Source organism: Thunnus thynnus, chromosome 20 (assembly GCF_963924715.1).
Source record: "Thunnus thynnus chromosome 20, fThuThy2.1, whole genome shotgun sequence".
Taxonomy (NCBI): Eukaryota; Metazoa; Chordata; class Actinopteri; order Scombriformes; family Scombridae; genus Thunnus; species Thunnus thynnus.
The window spans coordinates 23,000,490-23,028,033 of record NC_089536.1 but is presented as its reverse complement, the minus strand read 5'-3'; the positions used below and the strand labels follow the sequence as shown (position 1 = coordinate 23,028,033).

General features: G+C 40.5%; 2 protein-coding genes across 3 annotated transcripts in view; both read right to left on the bottom strand.

Moving 5' to 3' along the window:
- spag9b (sperm associated antigen 9b) overlaps positions 1-18,255 on the bottom strand; it is a 39,063-nt gene extending 20,808 nt beyond the window's left edge. For both annotated transcript variants that reach the window (XM_067576351.1, XM_067576352.1), the window contains exons 1-4: positions 17,400-18,255; positions 6,733-6,853; positions 4,016-4,086; positions 2,864-2,967 (exon numbers count right to left, since the gene is read on the bottom strand). In XM_067576351.1, coding sequence (XP_067432452.1) covers positions 2,864-2,967; positions 4,016-4,086; positions 6,733-6,853; positions 17,400-17,699 — 596 coding nt within the window. In that variant the 5' untranslated portion in view covers positions 17,700-18,255. The remainder of the gene's footprint in view (positions 1-2,863; positions 2,968-4,015; positions 4,087-6,732; positions 6,854-17,399) is intronic.
- A 741-nt stretch (positions 18,256-18,996) lies between these two features.
- Positions 18,997-27,047, bottom strand: daglb (diacylglycerol lipase, beta). Its single transcript, XM_067576354.1, has 15 exons — positions 26,132-27,047; positions 25,858-26,009; positions 25,151-25,325; positions 24,780-25,047; positions 24,465-24,587; positions 24,210-24,337; positions 23,886-24,012; positions 23,689-23,772; positions 22,766-22,843; positions 22,585-22,665; positions 22,212-22,339; positions 21,064-21,132; positions 20,618-20,690; positions 20,283-20,536; positions 18,997-20,153 (listed from the first exon to the last, which is right to left on the bottom strand). The coding sequence occupies exons 1-15, from the start codon at positions 26,224-26,226 to the stop codon at positions 19,958-19,960; spliced, it is 2,031 nt and encodes a 676-aa protein (XP_067432455.1). The 5' UTR covers positions 26,227-27,047; the 3' UTR covers positions 18,997-19,957.
- Positions 27,048-27,544: the final 497 nt, after the last annotated feature.

Genomic DNA, 27,544 nt, shown 5'->3' with positions numbered 1-27,544 from the left:
CACACAGTACCTGCTGGGTCTGGGTAAGGAGGGTAAAGAAGGCAGGGCAGGTAAGCCGCCGGTAGAGACAGAGTAGTGAACCAGCAGCAGCACTGACAGAGACACCAGCACAGCAGAGTTGATGACCACCGCTCCCCCTACAAAGCCGAAAACAAACAGCAGCATACACCCGGGGCTCATGGCCCCCCCAGATCATGGCCCAGTGCCTCGCCGGGGACCAGGGGGTTGGGGGGCACGGCCGATGAAAGCAGATTAGCCGGGGGTCACTGACGGACCAAATTCGCCTTGGCAGACCTCTGCTGTTTTTGATTTGACATCAACAACTGCAAGTGGATCTACAGCTGAGGTCAGCGGTGTTGTATCCTCCTAGCTGGGAGTCACCGGTAGACAGAAGAGAGTGGGAGCAGGTTGAAAATGATGAGAGTGATCACAGCAGCAGTAATCCTGGTGGCTTCAGCAGCAGTGGCAGCAGCAGCAGCAGCAGCAGCAGCGATCGATTAAAGCAGAGCAGCAGCGCAGTCAGCAGAGCAGTAGATCGTCCGGAGAGAGCAGGGAACCTCCTCTCCTCCGCCGTCTTCCTCTTGCAGGTGATTCTGTCTTCCTCCCTTCCTTTACTCTTCCTCTCCTCTGCTGAGATGCGACACGGCTGCTGCTGTGCAGTCTAGAACACTCTGACGCTCTCCCTCGCTCGCTCCGATAGCACCCACCACCCCTCCCTCTCTGTCTCTCTCCATCTCCCTCTCTCTTTTGGATGCTGAGGCAGCTCGTTCCATATGCCTCTTCTCAGGCTGCAGCTTATTGGCTGCACAACGGGGAGACCGATCAAAAAAGTGTGCGTGTGTGTGTGTGTGTGTTAGAGAGAGAGAGAGAGGGAGGGAGGTTGGCAGTGTGTCTGCATTAACTGGAGGGCTAGTGAGGGATGAGGCTAATACAAGGCTACAGTGCAAGGTAGATTGAAATTCTATGGATACACAGTAGTAGTAGTAGTAGAGTAAGGTCATAAAATATGACACGATTGTAAATCATTCTACCTAGAGCATCAGACTGCTCTGAAATACTGTGGATGTGTGCGAAGTGCACTAGAGAGGGACTAGAGAGTTTACCATGAGGCTCAGCACTCTGAAGGAGCTACATGGCTGACACAGGAGACGCTGAGCGCAACAACAACTGTTGCCCGGGTGTTTCACCAGTTGCAGCTCTCTGGCACACTGGCGAACACAGAGCTGTTGAAAACACATGTACATGGCGTCTGGGCTTGTGTTCGCCAGAAGACACTGATTCAAAGTCTCTATTAACACGAGAGACTTTGAACCAAAGAGGAAGGTGGTTTAATACCATTTTATTTTGTCTTTTAATGTTCTTATTTTTCCCTCTTATCGATTTGTCTTTGTTTGTTTTTTTATCTAGTTTTTTTAATCTAATTTTTATTTCACTCCATTTTATTATTATTTTAGTTTTTATGTTTTTTATTTTATTACATTTTCATAGTTTTTATTTCTCGTGTGCTTGTCTCAAACTGTTTTAATGTCTACATTTGCTCTGTCTTATTATTGGCTTGTCAGTCATCTGTGAAGCATTAATGAATTGCACTAACCTGTATAACCTGTATAGGCCATACAAATAAAGTTTGATTGATTAAATGAAAAAGAGCCTCTTTGCAATCATATTTAACACTCCATTTGGCATGAGCCAAATCAGCAGAAACCCACTATGAAAGCTGTGGGTGACAACATGATGCTGTGGAGATGTTTCCTTGTATGCAGTGAGAGGGGAACATGAATGCAGCAAAATACAGAAAAACTACAGAGGACTGAGAGTAGACAAATGCATCCAAACAAGGTGCTGCCTGCTAACACATAAGCTTGAACCACTATCTTTGTATAGAATGCACAGAATATAAAATATACAATATAAACCTTAATGAACTGTTGATGGTAATGTAATGACCATGGAAATTCATGTTTATATTAACCGTGGGCTCTGCTGACCTCCCGGCTCGTAACAGCACTGCACCCGGTTATAATCTGCTCTGCAAACGAGCAATCAACCACCAACCTCATCATCCCATAGAAGCAGATTACTGACAACAGCTCTGATTTACACAATATCCACATCATCCTCTATCTGCCTCACAGTATTCCACTTTCATTTAATTTCATTCCCATCAGTCTCTCTACACTGTCTCACCTTATTACAATTTCATATCCGAATATTCTAATAACATTCATCTTAACCTACAAACACTCTGCATCTTCATTTTTTACAGTTCACTTTTTGCATTCAGTTGATGCTGCTTTCTGATTCTTTTCCTGCATTCATTCTTTGCTCTATTTCTCTGCTCAGACAGGTTCTCTGACCCATTTCTGCTTCTTGCCTGTAGGGAAGATAAAACGTGTGTAGGAGTGGAGATTGCAGTGGTTAAAACTGCTCCACTACAAGGTTGCAGACCTGAAGAATCACTCACATAGACAAATACAACAAAATACTGCAACTATCCATCTTATGAAGTCTGCAAATCCAATTTTTTTTAAATGAGCAAAAATGTCATTAACTTCATTCCTTTTCATCTGCAATCACAAAATGTGGAAGGTACCATTAATTAACAGCACCTTATTAAAAGACACAGTGTAATCAGAGTTATCATATTTTTTATTCCACATTTCTTCCTTGTCAAAACCCGGCGCCTACATTACCCACAATGCAGCTCAACCGCCAACAGTTCAGTCTGAGATTCAGGTGTGTTATGCTAGTTGCAAATATTGACAAATTACATAGGCTTTAGTTAACACAGTGACTATGTTGAACTGTGAATGAACACAGTATGATATGAGAGAAGAGACATGGTGTGGTTTGGTTGTCTCACCGTGTTCTGGTTGATGTGGCGGGGCCTGTATCTGAGGGCTCTGTTACTGACTGTGTATGCTGGTGTTTAGTTCGCTCCAGGTGTTCCATGTAGCTGTGGATCATCTGGAAAGTATAGAGCACACACAGTAATAAGCATTTTCTTGTTAATACGTGTAAAATTGCAGTCCCTTTGAAATCTGACTGTGTGTGTGAGTTTTTACAAGTTTGACACATTCAACAGAATTCAGAAAAAATGTGCAAGCGTCTTGCTACTAAACTACAGTAGCCATTAGTATAATCAGTTGCATATGAAGTATATTGTATCCAGGCACAGCTGCGACAGTCAGCCTCACAATACACGGTGCAGATGTATCAGCAGTGTGTGTGTGTGTGTGTGTGTGTGTGACAGCTTTTATTAGACTTTCATTCTTCTCTATTCAACATTATTCAGATTAGCTGTTGGCTGCTGGAGCTTCAGAGGTTTGTTTGGACATGTGTTTGTGATGCATAATGGATGGATCAGCAGAAACAATTCATATTCAGATAGGTTTTAATCATCTTCATCTAGCTCACTCTACTCCAATATAAGTACCTTTGTTTTTCTATCGTTACATGTCAGCAATCAACAATCTCAACAAAAACCCCTCATGTCATATTTTATGAATTTTCAGCCAATCGTGCCTGTTGAGTAGCTACTCAGGATTCATTATCCAATTATTTATATTCATGCTTTCCTCTTTACATGTCTTTGAAAAGCTCCTGCATGCTTGTTTCTGTATTAACCCGTTAACTACCAGGACTTGGTAGATATTTCATATGTTTCTCCAGATGTGTGTTCTCATGATTCTGTCTTTGAATGTTGAAACATAAATAATAAGATTTCATTGCTTTGTCTTTGTCTGTGTATGAGTGTATTTATGTATTTCTGAATCATGTCTCAGGTGTAAAGACAACTAAAGGAAATCCAAAAAAATCAGCATGCACTTTGAATCAATTGAACTAAATGATACAAAAATATTTCTACTTTCCATTTATAATTTATTTGTATACCATGAAAAACACATTATTGGTTATTGTGTTGTAAAAAAAGTCACTGTTACATACATAGATGCACGTGTGCTTACACTCAATACATCACAAAATACATTTATTTTGCTGCAGAGCTGCGTACCTCATTGTGTCTCTGATGAAGGGAGTTGTACTCCTTCTTGAGCTCAGCCTCTCTCTCCTCCAGTCTGCTGACTGTGTGAAAAAGAAAACTAATTAGTCAAATTACATATAAAGTGAAACATTTCAAAGAATTGCTGGTGGAAAGCACAATATCTTTGCCTCATATGGCATATTGCATTATGCACCTTTGTGCTAGTGGATGTGGTGGTTGAGGAGTTACTTGCTGCAGTAATATCTACTAACCAGAAGAGGGCGACCACGCATCAAGAAACCCTGCTGAGCTACACAGAGCAGAAAGCCTCCACAGGGTTATTTGACCACTCTGAAATCAGGATGCTTCAACTTAGACATTTTAGTCAAATACCATCATCAGAGGTGCAACACCTTAAATCTATGCAGGTAGAAGCTCCTTGTGTCTGAGTACGTTGGTATGAAAAAGCTCATGACGTTGCAACATTTTAGTTTGCAGTTTGTAATCACAAAAAGTAAAGATAATGCATATCAACGTGACATAGTGTCATTTAAAACTTACATTTAACGCCAGGAGGGGGAAAAATCCACAGACCCATTTACAGAGCAACCATGGGCTTCAGTCTTGGTGATTCGATTGTTTGCATCTCTAATCGAAACAGTCCGACGGTCTTGATGTGTGTGTTTTCAGATACCGGCCGAGCAAATGTCCACAAAATGTGGACAGAGACACTACGCTGTCCCTCGCAGATCTGTAATATCAGGCCGTATGTTGATACAGCTAAGACGGAGAAACCTTGACACGGAACGCTTCATGCTGCGTGGCGCCGGTTTTAAACCTAAAACGAGCCTTTTCTCGGGAAAACTCGACACCTACGCGATGGATGAAGGGCAGCTGCATAGAATGATGGAAACTGTGATTCAGTGTGGTTATGAGAGGGCTGATAGAGGAACTAGTGGTTAAAGAGTGGAGAATAAATAACCCGGGTCAGACACAGAGGTGTGTAGATTAAAAAAAAAAAAGGAAGTGATCCTGAAGGAAAACCCCACATGTAAGTCTGATTCTGTTCAAATGTGTTAGATTTAAGCATCAGTGTGAGATGATTAAGTGATTGTTAGGGTGAGGCGACACTGATTCATCACTGAACACACACTGATGTAATGATGATGAGTGTGATGATGGGAGTACTTCTGTTCATCTGGGCCTGCTGCTATTTGTACATACTGTCTCCTCTTCAGGATTCACCATGATTGATGGAAAAAATAGGAAACCTCCTGATTCTATGACTTGCTGTGTGGGATCTGGGACTTTTATTTATCAAACTGCTATACGTTTTTGACTTATCTTCTTATCTTTAACTTTTAGTCCTCACAAATTTAGCAATAAAAACGATTTCTCAAACTTCTTTTGACTTAAAAATGCTGTTAAATGCTCTTAAAATCTCATGTGATTCAGAGTAGATCCTACATAACTTACATGATGTACAGAAACAGCTGATTGGATTAAATATCCTTACTGAAAAAACAGTATACGGCAGATGTAGGGTCAATCCTTATCTCTGATTGGCTTTTCCTTCATGTGTTCAATCACGTGATCGCTTGTGAACAGCTCTTAATGGTTACTTTCACACTTCACAAGTCGCTTATTGCTCACGCTCAGCAAGGAGCTGTTTACTCTTATTGATTCTCAGCAGTTTGATAAACACAGGCCGAGGTATCCCAGCAACTCACATGATTTACCTCCAAAGTCTCCGGTTCAAGCTGCTTGTCACCCTCAATCCAATCAAATAAAAGGAAAAATACCACATTCATTTGATCAAATATGAGAGAATATAAAACAGAAAATGACGCCAGTGTGCTTGCGGTCATCAAAGCTCTCTGATGTTTATAGGATTAGACTGTGTGAACGTCCCACCTACAGGATCCAAACACAGCTGACCGATTGATCTGAGTTACACTGCTGCTAATTCGGTCCGCAAACGTCATTACAGACATATGAAACTCACAGAGCAACACAAAAAGAAAAAAAAGGAAGTGTCACATCGAAAGAAATAAAAAGAAAATTTTGCTGAGAGCTCTCAGATTTTCCCTCAGCATAAGTGAGGCGTATGTTACGCTGCTGCTGCTGCGCTGGAACAAACAAGCAGTCACACATAGTGTCAACAGCGCAGTCATGCACTCATCATGAGGGTTTGCTTTAGATGCCCTGAAAAGCTTACCACACTCCTAGTGCTGCTCTCTGAGACTTACTGAGTTACATGTGCATTTAAAAGGTCTTTCCTATTTTTTAAAAAAAAGATGTTCTGTTACTTTTTATATGTATCTTTTAGGCATTTAGCTATTCTTATTATCCACAACCACAGACGAACGCTTCTGAACTTTCTAGATAAAATAAGAAGTTTTAGCTCCCTGAAATGTTCCTGTTGTGATCGGAATTGGTTTAACATCTTTCCGGGCTTGGAATATGTTGGTATGTTTGGTCTATTCCATTAGAGCTCATTCGGCTGGCTTGGCAGGCAAACACTCATAGTATGTTACTAATGGCTTTTATTGAGTGAGGACATAGGAGTCAATCTGCCCTCTGGCACATCCGGCTAACAAACAGTCACAAGACCTGCAAACTGTCGATGCTGCTCAGAGGCTATTGCTGGCCCGTGTGTGTGTGTGTGTGTGTGTGTGTGACTTTTCCAATACTAAAACCTGTGTGTGTGTGTGTGTGTGACAGATGTACAAATACTATGAACTTACTGTGATCTGCATAGTTTTTTGCTTTTAGCTCCAGCTGACGCGTGTGTGACTCCAACACCACCAGCCGACCCTGGAGATCCTTCTTCTCGCCTTCCTGGGAGTCTTCAAAGACGATGTACCTCTGCAGATGAAGGCGGAAGGAGAAGAACGGAGCGTTTATGAACCTTACATGAGTATTGTAAACTTCTCAACTTCTAGTGAGGCCTTGATGATTTGTTTATGGCAGCAACAGGAGACAGAAATGCCCCTTAGTAACAATCATCAACATCAATGACATCAAACCCTTTTCAGCGTGCGTGAGAAAGAGTAAGGGCTGAAATGGAGATAGTGTGTGTGTGTGAGAGAGATAAAGATCTGCTCATGCTAACAGTGTTGATGCCAGTGGAAAACAGAGCATAGAGAATCTGTCTTCTGTCCATTGTGAAAGTCATCTAACCTCTCTGCACAACAGGTGCACAGCGCCTGCTTCCTCGCCAGAAAAACACCAACCGTCTGCTACAGCCTTTTGTGTCTGTGTGTGTGTGTGTGTGTTTGAGTGTGTCTGAGTGAACGCAGACATGCTCGCAGTTTCCTGGACAAGTTAGTAACAGTTGATAATACGACCAAGGTTGTTTTTTCAATCTTCACAGCAGCCGTTGGCACAAACCTCAGTGGTTTTCTCAGGGGGGATGTTGGGACTGAGAACTCTGTGTTCATATTACACAGGACAGTTGGTACGCTGACGACCAATAAGCACAATAAATCCTTATGATGATAGCAGTTATCAGTCTCATTTGTTTCCTCAGTGACATCAGTGATCGGGGTCTCCGGTCACTAACTCACTGTTCTGGCCAAATCTAATCCATTTAATGCAGAGTCAACCGCTCGTCCGCACTGGAAATTTACACTTGGTTTGTGAGTAGATTAGATTAGATGAAACTTCAATGAGCTCTGGCAGAAAGTGGGTCTTTGAAAAGGGACAAATAAGATAAAGTGAAGAAAAACCAGGATATTAACAAGCTGGAGATCATTCAAAATACAGCATATGATAGTAGAAGAAGAACAGTTGCAGTACAGAGGCAAAAAAGAACAACAGAACCCCACTTAATGGGATATTAAAGCACGTGCAACATTCACAAGATATGACTAAAACTACATGTTCAGCCAGCTGACTTTTAAAGCAGTGTTAACATTTATACAGTTTTAACCAGCAAAAGTGAACTAAGGCTGCAACAAATGAGTTTTTTTTATTATCAATGAATCTACAAATGATTTCTTTGATTAATCAATTAATCATTTGGTCCATAAAATGTGAGAAAAGCATGTTTAAATGCATATTATGTTCAGTTTACTGTCATAGAAAGACAGCTAATATTCACATTTGAAGAGTAAGCCAAAACAAATGAAGCACATTTTTGGCGGGTTTTTTTTGGAATGACTTAAGATTAATAGATGATTAAATGCAGTTCAACATTTTGAGAAATATGCTGATTCTTGCCAAGAATTAGACAAGTCTCCTGTTTGTCTGATAAATATGAAGCTAGAGCCAAGGGGGGACGGTTAGCTTTAGCTTAGCATAAAGACTGGAAACAGGGGGAAACTGCTAGCCTGGCTCTGTTCAAAGGTCACAAAATCTGACTACCAGCTCAGTAAAAAGAGTGTTATATTCTTAGCCAGTCACTTTGGTTTTTGCATGGATCACATAAACCAGATATAATCTATTAATTAGTCAAGCTTTAGAGCTGCTGCTAGGCTGATTTTGTTACCTTGACAGAGCTTAAGCTGCATCATCAGCTATGGTGACAAACACTATGTTCTGCACCACTATGGAACTGAACTATGATAACAGGAAAACACACTGTATGTCTTTCTGGTGTCCTCTTGGTTGACTAGTTTTGTATCAATATGGAGCTGATCAGCTGAGTCAGGTGTCTGATAAGAGTTCACTATGCCTGTAAACATGCAGTCTTGTGATGAGGGTGCTGGCTGTGGATGAGAGGGCCCTGTGGTGGGGCCCTGAGCGAGGGGGGGGATGGGGGGGGGCGGATGTCATCTGCAAAGCCATGAGGATCACCTGAGTGCCCCCGTTACAAGCAGCCTCTTCTTTATGCACAAGTCACGCTGAGACTGGAGGTGATCAACAGTGTCTGCCAAAAGGTGTTTGTTTCTTCAAGATGTCTTTGTTAACGCTCTCCAACAATGAAGCCTGTTTTTTTTTCTATTTTTAAATAAGAAACACAATTCAGTCATTGATGGGGTGAGATGGTTTTATCTGCCTTTGGGCTCTCAGACTGTTTCGTGTAGAGCACTTAGAGATATTCAGAGATGATTAATGGCATCTTTGAATGTGCTGTTTATTAAGAGGCTAATACATTTTGCCTTATTGTGCAACTTAGGTCAGTGTGTATTAGAGCTGCAAAGATTAGTCAATTAACTGATTAATGGATATTAACTACAACTATTTTAAAAATCGTTTTGAGTCATTTTTTAAGAAGAAAATTTCTGAATTCTCTGATTGCAGCTTCTGAAATGTGAATATTTTCTTTAGTCTATGACAGTAAACTGAATATCTTCAGGTTGTGGACTGTTGGGGACAAAGCTAGACATTTGGGAATTTCACCTTGGGCTTTGGGAAGCAGTGATCAACATATTCCACCCTTTTATAGACCAAACATCAATTGATTTTTCGAAAAAATATACGACAGTTGCAGCCCAGTTGTGTCTTTCTGGCTGCCTTGTGATGTACAATTTTTTCTTACATCTGTCACCTCTAAATAACAACCCTTATATGAAGCATGTGGGTGAGAGACTCATGGAGGGCCCAGTGGGGTCTGTAAAGATTAAAGAGCATCTAAAGGACTCAGGCACTGGTAGCACTGAATCGGTACCTATAAGAGCATTAACGTAACACTGAGCTAGACTACAGACAGGAGGGTTCATAGTGGGGGGTGCAGTCTAATCTGCAGTGGACAGAAGTGTAAGACAAGGTACATTAGTTAAAGGCTTATGTTTCTGATGATAATTAACTACTGACAGGACACGGATTTAAAGCAAGTCCTCCTTAGAGTTACACCAATTAACCACTGAAGACACACCAGTTGACTCCCCCTCCCATTAACACGTTCATCACAACGACTCCCAGCATCTCCCTCTCACCCTGCTGCTCATCATATGACCCATGAAGGAGGCTTGTGCATATGACAACGCTCCAGAGAATGAGTGTTCCAGCGTTTTAACGTGCACTCTTCCCCCTACGCCGCGTGTATAATGCTGCCTTTGTCCCCGAGCGCCAGCGACACACACACACACACACACACAAACACGTCAAACACACAAACACATGTGGCTCCACCAGCACAAGTGCGTGCACACACCCACACAGACAGGGCTCCACTGTTTTGGCACTCAATTGACAGAGAGTGAAATAAACTCCTTTGGGTTTTTTAGTGTCTTGGCTGTGGGTAGCTGCTCGGGCATTTGGGATGACTGGGGTGTGTGAGGCCTGACTAGAGAACTGCTGCAGTGAGTCTAGTCGGATAACTTCCTTATAACGGCTTTGTTAATGATATGAATGTTAAAAAAAAGATGCATTTTGATGAGTGTAAATCAGTCTGCTGCAAACTAAAAGAAGATCTAATGCCAGGACATGACTGAAAATATCAACATGGTAGATATGAAGAGAGCTGCTGTTATATTTCCTTCATTCATGACAACTCAAGTCTCAGTTTATCTGTGCATATTATGAAATATCAGATAAATGTTTTCTAGTGTTGCACAGAGTGCGTAGATTAGTATCTTTATTTTACACTCTCTTATCCAGAGTGACTTACTAGTGATTAGCAAGATGCTCTGCATATTATCACCTCATTAGACTGTTGCAGTGTTCAATTACAAACAAGACTCTGTGAGGAGAAGCTACATGCTAACGTCAGCGTGCTAACATGTTCACAATGTGAAGAAATTCATCCAATCACATGTTGTTGGTTTGGAGTGACTAGCTAACCCAGCCACCATATAAAACCACACTTGACTGTTAGCATGTGGGTAGCTAGCAGAGTAATATCTTAATAGAAGGTGTGTGTTTGGATTAGGGCTGACACACATTTTGTTTTCATTTCAAAAGAATGTGGTTGTCTAATTTATTCACTTCACCCTTATTGACCTCTTCCTGATCTAATAACATGGGTGTGTGAGGAGGTCAACGGTCCAGCATCAGCTTACTCTTCCTGTATTCACTCAGTAGTACATCACATTACTGAAGCTAAACATGCTCTAATTTCACTTTCACTGTGCAGGCACAATGTGTAGTTTTACTAATGTTCTTAATTTAGCTTATTAGCATGCTAACATTTGCTAATTAGCATTGGAAACAAAGTACAGCTAAAGCTGATGGGAATGTCGTTGGTTTTGTGGGTATTTAGTCATAAACTTAAGTGTTGGACAAACTGAAATGTGAGCTTCATGGTGGCACTAAAGGAAAAGTCAGGAGAACCATAAACATTTGGTGCCAGTTGATTAGAAGTTGTGATATTTCACTGGATTAATGAACATTTGTTCATTTTGCTAGTATGTAAACATAAACAAATTGAAATTTTGACCTCACAATAGCACTAGATGAAAAGAGGTTGATTTTATTTGTATAGCCCAATATCACAAATCACAAATTTGTAGAGCTGCAACAATTAGTCGATTAATTGATTAATGGATTAGTTGATCGACAGAAGATGAATTGGCAACTATTTTTATTTTATTTTTATAACTTTTTTTTTTTAATTGTTTCAGTCATGCAAAAATGCCAAATATTCTCTGGTTCCAGTTTCTCAAATGTGACGATTTGTTTTCCTTGTTGTATATAACCGTGAAGTGAATCATAATGTTTTAGACTGTTAGTCAAACAACAAAAAGTAGTTGAAGACATCATCGTAGGTGCCGAGATATTGTGAATGACATTTTTCACTATTTTTTAAATCATACAGTAAATGATCAATTGAGAAAATAGTCAGCAGATTAATCAAGAATGAAAATAATTGTTAGTTGCAGTACAAATTTGCTTCAGGAGGCTTTACAATCTGTACAACATGCAATTTATGATCCCCTGAAACTCAAATTATAACAATTCACCAAATGTCATGACAACTCATCCATTATCTGTCACAACATTTCACTAATAAAGTAAATATGTCACCCGGCTGGTGACACTAGATAAAAGAACGAGGGATCGTCAAAGCAGGATTCATCCTCTCAGGGCCATCAGTCTCTGTACAGAATTTCATATCAATCCTTTCAATAGCCGTTGAGACATTTGAGTCTGGACCAAAGTAACGGACTGACTGACCGGCCCACATCCCTAGAGCCATCACATGACAGCGCTGAAACCGACTGTGCGAGACTAGAGGTCATGCTATAGTACATTACCATAAATCAATACTCTTTCACATTAGCGACGATCAATCAGCTGGCGTTATGTGAGAGTGGGCTGTGGTCTTGCAGGTCAGCGGACAACCCTGACTGGACAAAAGAAGTGAGGGAAGTGCTGTTTTTTCCCAAGAATTTCCTGCCTTGCCTTTTCCTCTGCTCTGCTGAGACACACTACTAACAGGAGCTATTCCTCTGGGCTCGGAGCAGCGAAAAGCAGGGGACTTGGCTTACACAATGTGTTTGTTTGGTAAGATTAATCTGCTTCTTTGCATCTACTAGTGACTTGTTGCACAAATGAGCAGCTTAGTAACTGAGTCTGTGCCATGCTTACTCATTTGCCTCCTTTGAGCTGGCAGCACTTTTGCTGTTGGGGGACGGGACACTTTGCATTTAAACAGTCTGAGTGTGATATGAGGTTTCTTCCATTGTGTGAAATGCAACTGGTATCATCTTATAGCCCACAGCTGTCCATGTGACTCTGCATGTGGAAATTACTATCAAACTAGACGGCAACAGACTGCGCAGATGTATTTCTAAACCTGTCTTACTCTCTATCGCTGATATCCAACATATTTTCACATTAATTCCCACTTTACTACGTTCTTTGATTAACAAAACAGCATGTCATTTTTTTAACACTTTGCCTAATGACGAGTTATTTGTTTTAACACCCAATATTTGGTATTTGTGGTGATGTTCTGACAGGGGCAGAAGTGATTCTACTATAGAACAGACAGCAGGAGCCAACGTGGATGGATGAAGAGACAACAGTGATGCCTTCAACAGCACATCCAGGGAAAACGATATTACAGCTCTGACTGCACTGTTCAAATACACGACCATACACCACAGCAATACATGCAGAAACACCACAGCGAGGAGTGTTTAGCAGCAAACCTACTTAAACTTAATAAAGACATTCATGTGAAGTGTACATTAGTGGGGAACCCAGAGACACTGGTGGATTTGTTTTAAACTGTGGATGAAATGATTTATTGCTGATCATACTGACCCTTAAATTAATTTAAATTGCTTAGATTCATTGAATCAACAGGAATTATTGTTCTCGGTTTTACTCAATTAAGTTAATTGTTAATTTGACCAAACTCTGCATTCATTAATCCAAATTAACGAGCAAGAAGCAGCAGCTTTCTGAGCTGATTATCTGTCAAAATGCATTTCATCCACAGCTAAATACAATAAAGCTGTTAGAAATGTTTAACACCTGAAAGCTGTGTGTGGTCTTCATTTATTATTTTTTCGCTTTATTCCCCCAGTTATCTTACTTTCCCTGGTGTGTCTGTGTACATAAATTATGCAACTGTTAGTTACTTTACTTTGCTTCAATAAAGTTTAGAGATGTAATTAATTAGTCAATTAACCCATCAGTTGATTGACAGATATTAATCATTTAAGTAATATGTTTTAGCAAAATGTAAATTGAATGTCTGACTTTTGGACTGTTGATCTGGCAAGATGAGACATTTGATGACATCACAGTTTTTTTTGATATTTTACCACAAAAATGAATCTAAAAAATTGAAAGATGAATAGATAATGAAAATAATCATTATTTGCAGCCCTAATAAAGTTTACTAAACAAAAAAGGACTTTTAGAGATTACCAGTTCAAACGATGATCAAAATCAGATGCTAATATGATTCTAATGCTTAGCATTGAATGCTTGGTCAGATTTTTAATCTTGTTTACTTATTCTTTAATCAAATATTTCCTAATCTAAATCAGGGAACTTGGTATCAGTACCAAGAACAAAACATGTCCTTGTTCTTGAGATCTTTTAGCCTTCAGCCCACGCAGATGATGTGCACATACTGCTGGGAGTCACTGGTGTCAGCACCAAAACAAGCTGTTGTATTGGCAGCAATATCATAAATCTGCTGTATATCCAAGCTATGAAATGAGCGTGAACATGACGTCTGGTGTAGTGACCTTGGAACAGTCATGACTTCCTACAGTCATAAATGCCACATCCTGAATTGTGATTGTTCACTCGGACTGCTACACTGACATCTAACCTCTCCTACAGAGAGGATGTGGAGTCAAAAGGACGAGACCTATGACATCATCTTAACAAAAAGGACGAAGTAACACCAACATGAAATCTAAGTGAGTGAGAGACGAGCTTTTCCAGTGCGTGAGGTATTTCACACAGTAGCCAGAGGGAACGAGACTAACGTGAGTCTATAGCATACCGATGGAAAATCTCATGTGCACAGGTCTGCCTGAAAGCTTTAGCAACATGCTACGACATGACATCAATTATTAACGCTCTGCTTTGTGACCTGTTGCGCTTGTCATTCAACATTTAACTGTCAAGTCTAATGTCAACAACTAGGAAAATACTGAGGTGCACAAACTTCAATGTGACGTGACATGAATAAATACAACGACGGATTTTGTTGTGTTTAACCTTGTAAATTTGAAATATTTTAATCCTTTTTCCAGTCTGAACTATGTTGGCCACCAGCAGTTTTGCTGGGATTAAATACAGATTAAGTGGACAAACCCCCGGCCTGCAGTAGATGCTTGAGGTGCTGCTTGTGTGTATAATGGTCAAACATGAGGCCCAGGGGGGGATTAAGAGGAGGGATACTGTGTGTTTGAGCATTAGTTGTAAAAAAAAAAAAAAAAAAAGTGCAGCATTGTTTCAGTGCTCAAGCGTACACGATTGTTATTGCTGATCACACTGGAGCAACCACACAAATCTGAACAAAGACAGCTGAAAGGTCAATGTGGTAAAGTGTGTTTAACATATGTTCTACTGTGATATCAACATACAGCCACAAACAGTTTTAATTAAAGGGATAAACTATCAATTTATCCAGTTAATCAAAAATGTATTTATTTTATCATGCATGACTTAGAAAAGCATTAAATGATCACATTTGAGAGGCTGAATTCATATTTGCTTGTATTATATAAACAGCAGTTTTCTGGTTGACTTGTGTTCAGACTGAATTCCTGACAGCAGCTGTATCCAGAGCTGAACAATCTAGAAAAAATATCTAATTGTGATTATTTGGACTGATATTGCAATTACTACATGATTTGTGATATTAGAGGGAATGATCGTTTTTACATCATTATTCTCATTTTCTTTGAAAAGCATATTAAAAGGATTATGATGTGATTCTTGCAGAGATCTGTACCACACAAAGATGTTTTCTTAAGACTGTAGAATATGATGTGTGGGCCTGGACGTCTCTGCAGCACAACAATATTCATTTAAAATGCTATTCTGACACACATTTCACCTTTGACAAATATTGCGCCTCCCATTTGAAAATTGCAGTAGGCCGTATTGCGATTTCGATAAAATCTCCATTAATTGTTCAGCTCTGGCTGTAACCAAATGTTAGTTTGAACTGTGAGCAGCTGAATAAGCAGATACATTCAACTGAAAGCAGAAGCAGTCGTTCTAAGTAGCGCTTTACAATCACTTAAACTGAAGAGCTACATTTTAAACATTACAGTGTAATTAATATGAAACAACTACAGTCATCATGGTAAAATGTCAGAGTTGACAACTGCCTGTATGTGGTAAATCCTTGTTGATCTCACCCTGAACACCTCTAGTTTAACAGTACAGATAGAGAGTTTATGTTTAACTGTGTTTCAATGAGCTTTTGGCAAAATTCAGTAAGATTATACCAGATATGTGTGTGTGTGAATTGATTCCTTGGTCTCACAAATGTCTTCAGAATATTGTTAATGTAATGATACTGTAGCATGAGTCAACTTATAACTTGGACTTTCAGTTGAGAGGGAAACTCTTACACACTCCCTCATATCTAACAATAGGTACTGAAGGTGGGAGGGAAAGTGCACACACACACACACACACACACACACACACACACACACACACACACACACACACACACACACACACACGTGTAGAGGGATACAGCTTGGAGTTTGTGCTAATAGGCTAGCAAAGCAAAGCACACAGCGCTAACGCTTTCCATCTCATCAGTCTGCCTGCTGCTGCTTTGGATTCTGTACAGGCTTCATGTCTGTGAGATTTATGGCAGGTGTCTTAGTGAGGAGAAAATTTATTGTTTGCTGTCAGGAGAGGCATCGCCAATTTTACATTTACTGAGAGAAAGTATGTAAGCAGCAAGACTACAGCTTTACATGAAGCTGTTGTAAAATATTACACAGCTGGAATTTTGCTCTCATTCCCATGAAATAAGAAGACAGTGATAAGTCAGCTGAGCAGAAGAAAATACATATGTCCATAAGTATTTGGACAGTGATACATTTTCTATGGTTTTGACTCTGCTCTAGCTCAATGACAGACGTTTAACTGCTGACTTTTTACATCTATATAGGATGATCATTGTAGAATACTACCTCTTTTTATACAACATCTTCCCAGTTTCCGAACAGCGAAGCGGGACAAAAGTGGAACTACTGTTCAGCTAATTAGGCTGTAAACACTCTAAATTTCAGACACAGTGTGTATGATTGCAGCACCAAAACAAATGTGTCACTGCAGCGCTGCAGTGATGAGGCAGTGAAGTGAGTGTGTAATTTCGGTTGAATCGAATGACGGGGCATGTCATAGCTTTGGCTTCAGTGAGACTTGTCATTAGACATGAAGCTGAGTGTGATTACTGAGATTCAAATTTGTACTCGATGGAGGCAGCAGCTGATAAACAAATCACTGACTGGCGTGCATATAACTTAGATGTGTCCCGAACTCAACTACAGTGCTGCACATGAGCCTTTATGCAGCTTTAACTTCAAGTGTTTTCCCAAGAGAGGCATCCATGGTGACATAAACTAGCAGCTATTTAGTACAGCGTGTACTTCACAAGCGATATGTGTGTTCCAGCATTTTGTTAGCGCAGGAAATCTTGTTTACTGGTGAGATAAGATACCTATAATATGTCTTGTCATCGCGGTCTGTTAGTTCCCTCATATTTATGAGGGAACATATGCGCCAAACTGGGTTGTAGCAAGTAGCATCAACCAGTTAATAAAGTTTTACTCTTCTTCAATAAAGTGCTCTATGGGGATCTGTTTGTATGCCGAATCAAAGAGTGGTTTATAAATGTGAGAAAAGTTATTGACTCTTGATTACTGACGCTTGATTTGTGGTGGATAAACGTCGCAACACTGATTTGCCAGATTTTCGAATTGAGTTCGGCGTTTAGTCTTTTCATACCAGAGTACATAATGCGAGCCTTTAATCTAAAATCCGGTTTAGGGAATGAGTTTGGCGGCTGTTTGGTGAAACCCACCTCTTCGGCGTTTCTCCTCAGTGCTTTCTCTCGCTCATACTGGGTGACGAGCTGCTCGTTGTCTTCCTTCAGCAGCTCCAGTTCCACTTCGTGCTCCTGGTTGACAGCAAACACCGAGTCCAAGTTCTCCAGGACGGCGACGACCAGCGGCATCAGCTCTTTCACTACGTCTTCGTCGTATTTTTCGATGAGCCGTTCAAACTCGCGGTATATTGAACTGGCCAGACCTGAGACCCGCTCGGACATCATGGCAGAACTGCCCGAGTCGTCCTGATACAGGACTACGTCGTCCAGCTCCATTTTCTTGCCTCCACTTGCGCTTCTTTCCCCCAGCTAACGTTAATGAGCTAGCCGCAAGCTTCAGCTGGCCAGAGGCTCTCGGAGCAACTAAACTGTCTTTCTAAAACATTGCTCGACTGTTTGTGAGTTGTACGACTGAGACACGACACTTCATTAACAAAGTTAGTATCCCTTCCTCCCCTGGACGGCGGACTTTCGCAGCTTGCTCTCCTTGTAGCTTTCAGTACTGAAAAGTCTTTACTTGGCTGCTGATTAGTTTCCCTGTCCAACAGATGAGCTCCTGTTGCTGCCTTCAAGTGCTGTCGGAAATATGAGCAGTCATGCAAATAGATGACTTAGCAAACTAGTAAAACGCTACTTAAATAAAGAAATAATGAGATTTTTTTTAATCTCAGGTGTTACTAGATATACAGTATTTCAGCTATGTAATTCTGAAATAAAGCCAAATAGTAAAAGATACACAAAAAAACATTAAAAGCGCTACAAAACACTGGAAGACTACAGTTACAATGTAGCGAAAGAGTGGCAACAAATATCGGAAATGAAGACTATTAGCTCCTCACTTAATATTGTTAGAGCTGAAAAAAATAATAATTTAATCTGGCCTGTTGCTCATATATAGCTACAGCTACGTGACGTTTAGGGGGCGGAGAACAAACTGTGTCAACAACAGATTAAAAGAAATACAGCATTGCTTTAGTGCTCAAGTAGTTCATGTCTATCTATTCTCGCATGTGTGTTTCTACTCATTCTATGTGCCACTTTAATTTTCACATTTAGTAACCTCGCAAATTAATTACAGAAATTGGCTTGGTAACCGTTTCTTCCCTTTTATTCGAAAGCTGCAGCACAAAGTAGTTACATAGACACACCATTTGATTTCTTACATAATTTCGCTGCCAAAAGTAGAAATATCTTTTATTGAGCCATCTTTGATGAATATATACGGACTATCCGCAATGGAATTTACCATGTCCAACTTAGAAGTGGGAGCTTACGAGGATCACTTGAAGATGTCATGTGTTGGTGACGGGACGTCGCGCTGACGTCACATGCTAAAGACAGACGGGGAGGATAGAGTCAAAACTGAAGCTAATCCTTTGGGATCTATTCATTGGAAATATTTCAGAATTATTTATGCCTCCTCCCATTGACTCATGCAGCTGCAGTCCAGAAGAGAATCCACTTTGAAAACACTTTTTTTTGTTTAACGTCATTCAGTTCAACAGGTTGCTGTCACTTACAAGTTTTACTCATATTATTCCTCATGGTAGAGGAAAAATCAAAAGGATGAAAGTTGTGCTTCAAAAAAGCTTTTATTTGCATCAAGGAGTCCAATGCAATCTATTGAGGATGTGAAATAGTTATGCAGGCTGCTCAAACTTTAATATTATATATTACCTGAAAGAAATGACGCAATATCAATGGCAAGTAAACAGGTTCCCACAAAAAAAGTACAATCTTTCTACCTCTTACATCTATCTGCCAGACACCATGCACTATTCAAGCTGCATTATAGAATAACGCAGAACAAAACTTACTGTAAACACACTGCACTCATCACTGCCTTTTTTTTCTGTAAAGCAATTCTGTTGACTTGTTTTTCTTTAATGCATAGGCACTGTTCACCCTGATGTTTCAAGACATTAAAACACAAGACAGACTGACCACAATCACTATACAACGAAGACGCAACATTTCAGTTCACATTTTGAGGTAGAAGTTACCCTTAATATCCTCACATCTGGGTTCAGATGGCTCTTCAGTCAGATGAGGAAGACAGGAGCGGACACTTTGAGTGACCAGAGGGGGCAGCCTCTACCTGCCGTACAGCACTCACACAAACAGAAAGTGTAGATCACTGACATTAGCACTGTCAAATATTGTACACAACGCACATTCAGAGATCATGGCATAAAGTTGCTCATGGAGTAACTCAAAAAAGTTGATGTAAAACAACTCAATTTAAATAATTAAAAGTGCAATTTAACAAAGAAGTCCGAGTGTTCTGACGTATTTCTCTTAAAGTTAGGTTCAGTCATGGCGACAGATAAATCTCATTTCATCATCTGTGACTACAATCATGTTTCCAAATGTCTATGTTTGAAAATGGGCTTTAGGATCAGGTCTGTGAAGAAAGAGGCTGGGTAAAGTATTTGGAACAGTCCTGGATCACACGTGCAGAAAATCAAAACTGGGCTTAAGATACTGTAGAGTCTGGGAGCACAGACATATGGGATCAGTCTCACTAGTGCATTTCAGATAGTGTTGCTCTGGCTGTTGTTTAATGATGACGGGCAGAGGGAGAAAGGCCTGTCGCTGGTCAGACTGTTGAGTGCCTTCAGCACGATGTCGGGCATGTGATCCGCTAACATCCTGGGACTGATCAAAATACTCCTGAACGCCATTTCATTAGACCACTCTGCACGGTATCTGACCTGGGAAAAACAGGATCTAAGGAAAAAGAGAGAAAGAAGAAATGTTGTTCAGATTTAACATATAGGTGTGTTTGCATCGTTCATGTGAATGCTGGCATCCAAAATCATCTGTCAAGAATTCATCGTTACATATTTGTAGACGAACCTCCGTGACGGCCCGTCTTCTGTGATATGCAGAATGCGGCCTGGCAGGAAGAGAGGCAAGTGTGCGGCTGTGTGGGCGGGTGAGTCGTCTGACGCCAGGCTCTGATAGGATGATGAATGACGGATCATCAGCGACTCCTCTCCCAGCAGCGGCTGGCTGAGCTCCTCCTCCCTCCTGTTGTCCATCTCAGTGGGGCAGTCATCCGGGTCTCCTCCGAACAACTCATACCAGCATCCCTGCAGCAGGATGCGGTACTGGAACACACACAGACATGTGTGATAATGACTCAAGAGCCAGATATAAAGCTACGCTAGTATCAGTGGAGTTGTTCTTACCTTCGGCTTATTGCAGTTTGAAACTATCTTAAGAATTCTTCTCTTCAGATCCTCCATGTTGGGAATGCTCAGTCTACAAAAAGAGGAACGAAATATACAACTATGAGAAGAGAGAAAAAGGGAGTGTGGGAGTTGCACTCATTCTCTCCTTCTCTGTGCTGGTAATAACAGGGCAGAGCCAAATATAGAGTCTTCATTACGCAGTAGTCTATAATAGTCTGTACTCCACAGCACATTCATATTGGCCTTTTGAAGGCAAGAGTTTGCATTGCTGCTGACACACAAACATGTATTTACCTTCCAAGACCCACAGTAAATACAAGGACTTAACCAGTATCAACATACATGATTTATTCATTATAAACAAGTAATATGATCAAACCAGTGACTTCTTATGGCTATACAGTATATACTTTAAACAAAATAGAAGAAGTAGTCTGTCTTACCTGGGGACCAGATCCTTTCCCAGCACAACAGAGACTATAAAGTCCTTCGAGTAATCAGCTAAGGCTTTACTAGAAAACACAGAACAGTAAACAGTGTTACTTTGGAAAACACAAATAAGAACACCTGCACATTTTATGTGAACATATACTGTATATGTTATATACTTACATATTTTAATCTGACCTTTGAAATCATACATGTAATAATAAAGGTCCTATAATGAGATGTATACAGTACATACAGCAGGTGTAGGCAGATAGTGGCCTGTGGGCCAAACGCTGCAGGTTGAAACTAGAGACAAACACTAGACCTGAGCTGGTTCCCTGACTGTGAAGCACAAGTGTTACTTCAATGGAAAAAAAAAAAGTTATTTCAAGGAAATGCCTCCAGGAACTTCAGATTTCCTTTGTTCCTAGATATACGATCAATAAGAATAACAAATGTGTAAAAACACAGTATGTTAAAACTGAAGTTTAGACAGCTTTATCTAACTTTGAGCTGTAGCATATTTGAAAACAAAGTCATATATAATGTATATCAAGGGTCAGCAATTAGGTTCATGAGCCATTTATTTCCAGCACTCTTTATTGTGGGGCTGATGCTGTACAGACACAGTGAAAACACACCCAAATGTGTTTTTAATGTGTTTGTTCTATATTTCTTTGAATCATTTCAATAATGAAATGTGGTTTATATCACAGTTTCAGGGTTGGATCTGAGGGCAGATATCATAATTCCCATTAGAAAGTGAGTGCTAATAGAGTTACAGCAGCTTCTGTGAAAATCCATTTGGCAAAACATGACTCATAAAGACAAACATATCTTCTGTATTACACTACTAGACTAGAAATGTTCTTGATATATTATTTATACACAATAAACAGTGGTCTGCTTCATTTATGGCTGAAGGAAAGCACTGTTACTGACACAAATCTGTGTCAATTTAGTCAATCTAGTAAAGTTGCAAGGTCATGTTTACTGGGATTTACATGAGCCTCGGGTTTACATTGTTATTGACTGGAAAAGTAATGTAAAAGAGTTGATGTCATCTATAAGAAGGAAAACTTCAGCATTCTTTAGGGGGTCAAATATTTGTGTTGAATGGGTGCTACTAGCCTGCCACTGACCTACAGTATGTCTTCCTTACCTCAGGAGTCCCCCTGGTGGAGAGAATGAGTAGCACTGCAGGGTGGGGAAGGAGTTGCGCAAGAGGATGGCCAGCAGTGAAGCTGTGCCTGCACCCAGACTGTGACCAGTGATGACCAGTTTGTACTCCTACAAAACACACAAACACACCGCATTCTTATTCAGGATTTATTACCTCTGCAAAGCCAATTTCCACTCTTGATTGTAAGTAGTCTCTGGCAAAGCTTGATCACGTGAATGCGTAATTTACTAGTCCATTCGGAATTTATGGATTTTACGATAAACCCGTCAGCAGGAGAATATAATGAAAATACCTAAGCCAAGGAAACTCAGCCAGAAAAAAGCAGTTTATTACAACACAGTAGATTACAGACCGGTGCAATGGAGAAAGCCTGGTTCAGGATGCCGTCGTTGACCAGCTTCTTATAGATGTAACTGGCCGCCTGGCACATGCCCTGCAGGAGACAAGAGAGGCAGGCACGTTCATCTCTGAGGAAACACACACGTGAGTAAATCAAAGCTCTGCAAAGTAGAGGTGTTTACACAGACATTCACCTTGTGAGCGTAGCAGGCTCCAGACACTCCCTCTATGGGCAGGTTCTCACATTCAGCCGACAGGTCTGTCAGGACGTCCTGCAGGACGGACACACAGTCAAGATGTACAATAAACTGAGAGACTCATTCACAGGTATCACAGATTCAAGCTGAACTGACAGGCTACTAGGGTTGGGTATTATTTGAGATTCTTTGATACTAAAGCCAATGAGATACCTGAGTTTCAGCACAAATACAAAGAATATTTTTTATAGACTTTTGAGAAATATTAACATGTGTTTCTATAAAGCTGTTGTTCATTTAAGAAATAACTGTTAAATGTAGTCTAAACACAAGAAAAAAAGAAGCTGTTTACATGAACAAGTGGTATTAATAACATAGCCTCCATATATAACAAATAATGTGTTCAGGATCAATGTCAGGACAAATATTTTAGACTTGATGCACATGATCAGAATGATTATAATGTATTTCAGCCAAATAATACACAACAATAACTCTTTCTTCCTATGTGTGCACTCTTGCACACTTTCACTTCCCATTTTGTCTTCTTTTTCTATGAGCGCTATTTCAATTTCTCTTAAGGAGTGGCCACATCTTGAAGATATATTTATCTCTTTCTTATATCAGTTACCAAGCCATCTATCCAAACAGAGAAGTGATTCTCAATACTGAAAGAGGAAACAAGAGGGTAAATAGTTCACATTACTGTATATAGAAAAAAAAGATGATGATACTGGGGAAAATAGCATTTTTTCACATTAACACATGCACTTAGTTTATGGTGTGTCAAATTTGATGCAGTGTGTTTTAGACTTTAAGACGTGGTAATGTAATGTAATACTGTAAAAAAAGAAGAAAAAAACAGCAATGTATTTTTACATTATACACAAAAAAAGTGATTCGTTGGAGTCCTAACTTACCCTCAGTGACAGTGTTCCTCTGACAGCCACCAGCACCGCCTCCCTCTTATGATCCAGAGCCACGAAGAACGGGATCTCATAGATCTGCAACAAAAACCCTTCTTGCTTAAATGATCAACAGAATCCGGACAGACAATTTGAATCACTGAGACTGTCAGACTAGTACCAGTGAACTAGTGAAGTAGTGAAGTTCCTACCTGGTTGTGGAAGCTGACGTAGATGAAGTCTCTGTACTGCGAACCAGTGCTGTGCAGGATGGATGAAAAGTGACAGCCGAGGTGGTCTCCCCCAACTATTTCATACTCAGCGGCGCGACTCTTACAGCTGACACACACACACACACGTTTTGAGTTACCTCACTAACCGGGTCTGAACTAGGCAAAAACTGCACCCTTTACACAGCGAAAGATAAGTTAATAGTATCTTATAGATGCAGTCAGCAGCTGTCCTTCAGAGCTGGCTGGTCTTTTGACTTGCCTGGTAGGTCTCATTGACTCCAATAAACAAAAACAACATCTTACCAGTCTCCGCTGAGTTTGCAGGGCCCAGTCAGGGGGTTGGAGTAAATGTACAATGGCCAGCCATAAGCTGCAGCTGCAAACTGCATACAGTGGGCTGCCTTCTCCAACTCTAACTCCAAATCTTCACCCTTCAAACAGTAAAAGATAGACAAGTAAGTTAGGATTTACTATGTTAACAACAAGTTACAGTAACTGGCTGCAAATCCTGTGGATCCCAAATGTGGTTTACCGCTACTCTTGTCTGCTCCTACTTACAATAGGAGAGGATGGGCTGTGAGTAACTATGACTTCTGGGTCTCTGCTTTGCTCCATCTTATCCTGCTCCTGGTGCAGCAGAGCCAAACCAGCTGCTATGTCACTGGGAACCAGATCTGTGTCCTGCAACACACACACGCAACACCAGGAAATATCTCACAATGTGTTTTGTGGAAGTGTTAAAAAAATATATATTTCAAACTACACACATTTGAATATATTTGAAACTATCAAATTAGTTTTAGTCTTACTTACATATTCATTCTTTCACGTCTAATTCCATTAATTAATTTAATCGACAGATGTGACCCTTACCGAGAAGAATCCGCTGACGAGTTGTGCGATGCTGGAGAACGCCGCTCTGTGGCTTTCGTCCTGTGGCAGACAACAGCACAGCAGCCGCAGCCTGCTCTCCCACACCTTGACAGCCACGGAGCGAGCCGTAGTGAAGAACTGGGTGCCCTCGCTGCTCTCCAGGTCTCGTACTCCCAGCGGCTCCATGGCAGAAGGCTGAGGACGGGGGTTACCCAGTGGGTCAAAGACAAATACCAGACCCAAACCCGTGAAGAGCAGGATGATCCAGCTGTTGTGACGAGGACGGAAAGACGCTCGATCAGATCACCTCTTCCAACAATTAGTTCTAACAATAATTAACAGTCATGAACTCATAGCCCTGGATAACCTACCTGGCAACCACTGCTGCGATGACAGAACCCACTGTGGCAGGATCGCAGCCTTGGCTGTCATCAGACACCCAAAAAGCTCCCAGACAGGCCCACACCAGCTCTGGGATGTAAAGGAGAGCACGCAGGTACACCAGCGCAGGGATGGAGCGCCGCGGGCCGGGGTTCGTGATGGTACCTGAGAAGTAATCATTGATATCCATGAAATCAACAAAACAATTGACTAGTGCCTTTCACCAGTGACCAGTGACAAAGGGTGATTAACAGTTAAACTGTCTCATCAATGTTTCATTAGAGTAACCTTAAGTAATCATAAGTTGTTAAACAATAAATGTGCTTTTGGGTCCTCCACCAAAAATCAGAATCACTAACAACAACAAAAAAAAGGAAAAGAAAATCCAGGCCAGTTTTGGATTTCATGGACTTTTCAAATCAATGAAAACACTGATAAAAAAAAGAGTGACACTTTGAACTTTGCTTGTAATCATTTCCCAACAGTTTCTTAAAGCTTTGTTGTGTAAAGCAGCAACTGTCTTGCAATCTACTGGTATTGCATATCACGGAATAATTGGTGTTTTGACACTATTGTTGCTGTGGGCAAAATTATGTGAAAGCACTCCTACAAAAGGTTGTTTAATGCCTAGTTATCTTCATGTATTAAGCTCACATAATTTAAAGGCAGGAGACCTGAGAAATGACAACTGATTTACCTTGAGCACTGACATAGACAATAGCACATAGTGACAGGATGATGAGCGCCAGCACAACCAACAATCCAACCAGATAGCTGTGAAGAACACCTCTCCCATTACAATCAAAATTACTCTTATGGTAAGTGTACAGGATCATGGTGCCGATCCACCTGTGTAGAAAACACCAGCAGGGAAAGACAAGAGCAGAGTTGATTAATATTCACAAGTTGGAACTCAGGTGGCTAGTCAAAAGGCAGTGATGTATGGGCAGTCGTGAATGTGGACAACATACCAAAGTACACGGACGAACAGTTCGAAGGAGCCGGGGAAAACAAAGTCGTCACTGGCGATGCCCCACCGCCGGCCAAAAACCACCAGTCCAGGCATTTTGCAGATTTACAAGCCGGATATCTCACTGATGGTAGTTCAACTCAATCTCTTCAACAGTGCACACTCCAAACCATTCATGACTTCACTGGTGAAGCAGGTTCACTAGTACATACCAGTGTTGCAACATTCTAGTTTCCTGCGTTACCAAAGTCGCTCTGTCTGACGGTGTGAAGCAGCTAAAAGCTAACAATACACAGAGTATTCAAGCAGATGCGCATGTACATCGGCTTAATAATTTAACGTTGGTCAGAAACGCCCCAGCTATAATTTTGAGAGCACATAACGTTACCGTTACAGTGCTTTAGTATGCTACTTATCTGACAACACCTAAAGCTACATTAACTAACGTTAAATAATGTTGCTAACGTTAATGAGTTTAACGACAGTTAGCTGAATGTACAACGATCCGTGACTAGCCTCTCACACTAGCTAACGTTATCTAACGTTAGCTAAAAATACTCTGGCGTTAAAGCTATTGCGAGAAAATGATAGCTAGCGATAATCCCGTAAAACACAGTTATTACCACAGTATGAACATCCTGCTCTATGGCCTACTTTTTACTGTCGGAGTGTTTGGTTAGCCACATACAAACAGCTAAATATAGGAGGGTGGCTTGTTTTGTTTTGCCAGCAAATCAGCCGTGTCCATGTGATAAAGCGACCCCACAGTAACAAAGAGCAGCGGACAATAGTTCCGCTTTTTGCTTCATTATGTTTTAAGCACCAATGCCGTTTGTGCCACCTCCTGGCAGGTGGCGTTAGTTTTATGCACGCCTTTTGACTGCTGAATGCAACTACAAATTCCACTAAATTATCTCTTCTAAACTGTCTCTCTTGGTTACTTCCACTCGAGAGACAGTCCTTCCTCCTATTATACCCCCCATACATAGCTAACGTTATTTATTTTAGTTTTATTTTTTGTTTTACTTATTTTGCTGAATAAACCGTGTTTTACTCTCTCTAATTATTGGTATAAAATAAGAAAAGTTCACTTTTAAGGTACTGTTAAAGATTCCCCCCAAAACATGTTTATATATATTTATATATAAAATACTCTACTTTGAATAATCATTTGTGTATGATATGGTATTTTCACAAGTTAAATTCTCTTGCATTATCTTGTTTAAATCCTTAAAGTGCCCCTCCACTCAAAAATATGTTTTTCTTCTTGTTCCTACAGTTGAATGTCTGAGCTTAACTGTGCAAAATGATGTATGTGCAGAGTATTATTATTAGTTCCCATCTTATCGGTGTATCTCTCTCCTAATTGTTTGAAAAAACAAAACGGTCCTTCAGTCATCATTTGAAAATTGTC

What these genes read in the sequence shown, in the direction of transcription:
- daglb (XM_067576354.1), bottom strand. Translation starts at nt 26,226, where the DNA reads ATGCCTGGACTGGTGGTTTTTGGCCGGCGGTGGGGCATCGCCAGTGAC. An exon ending in TGTCTATGTCAGTGCTCAAG is followed by an intron (nt 25,326 to 25,857) that starts GTAAATCAGTTG and finishes ATTACTTCTCAG; the next exon opens with GTACCATCACGAACCCCGGC. An exon ending in GAGGAACACTGTCACTGAGG is followed by an intron (nt 22,844 to 23,688) that starts GTAAGTTAGGAC and finishes TCCGTCCTGCAG; the next exon opens with GACGTCCTGACAGACCTGTC.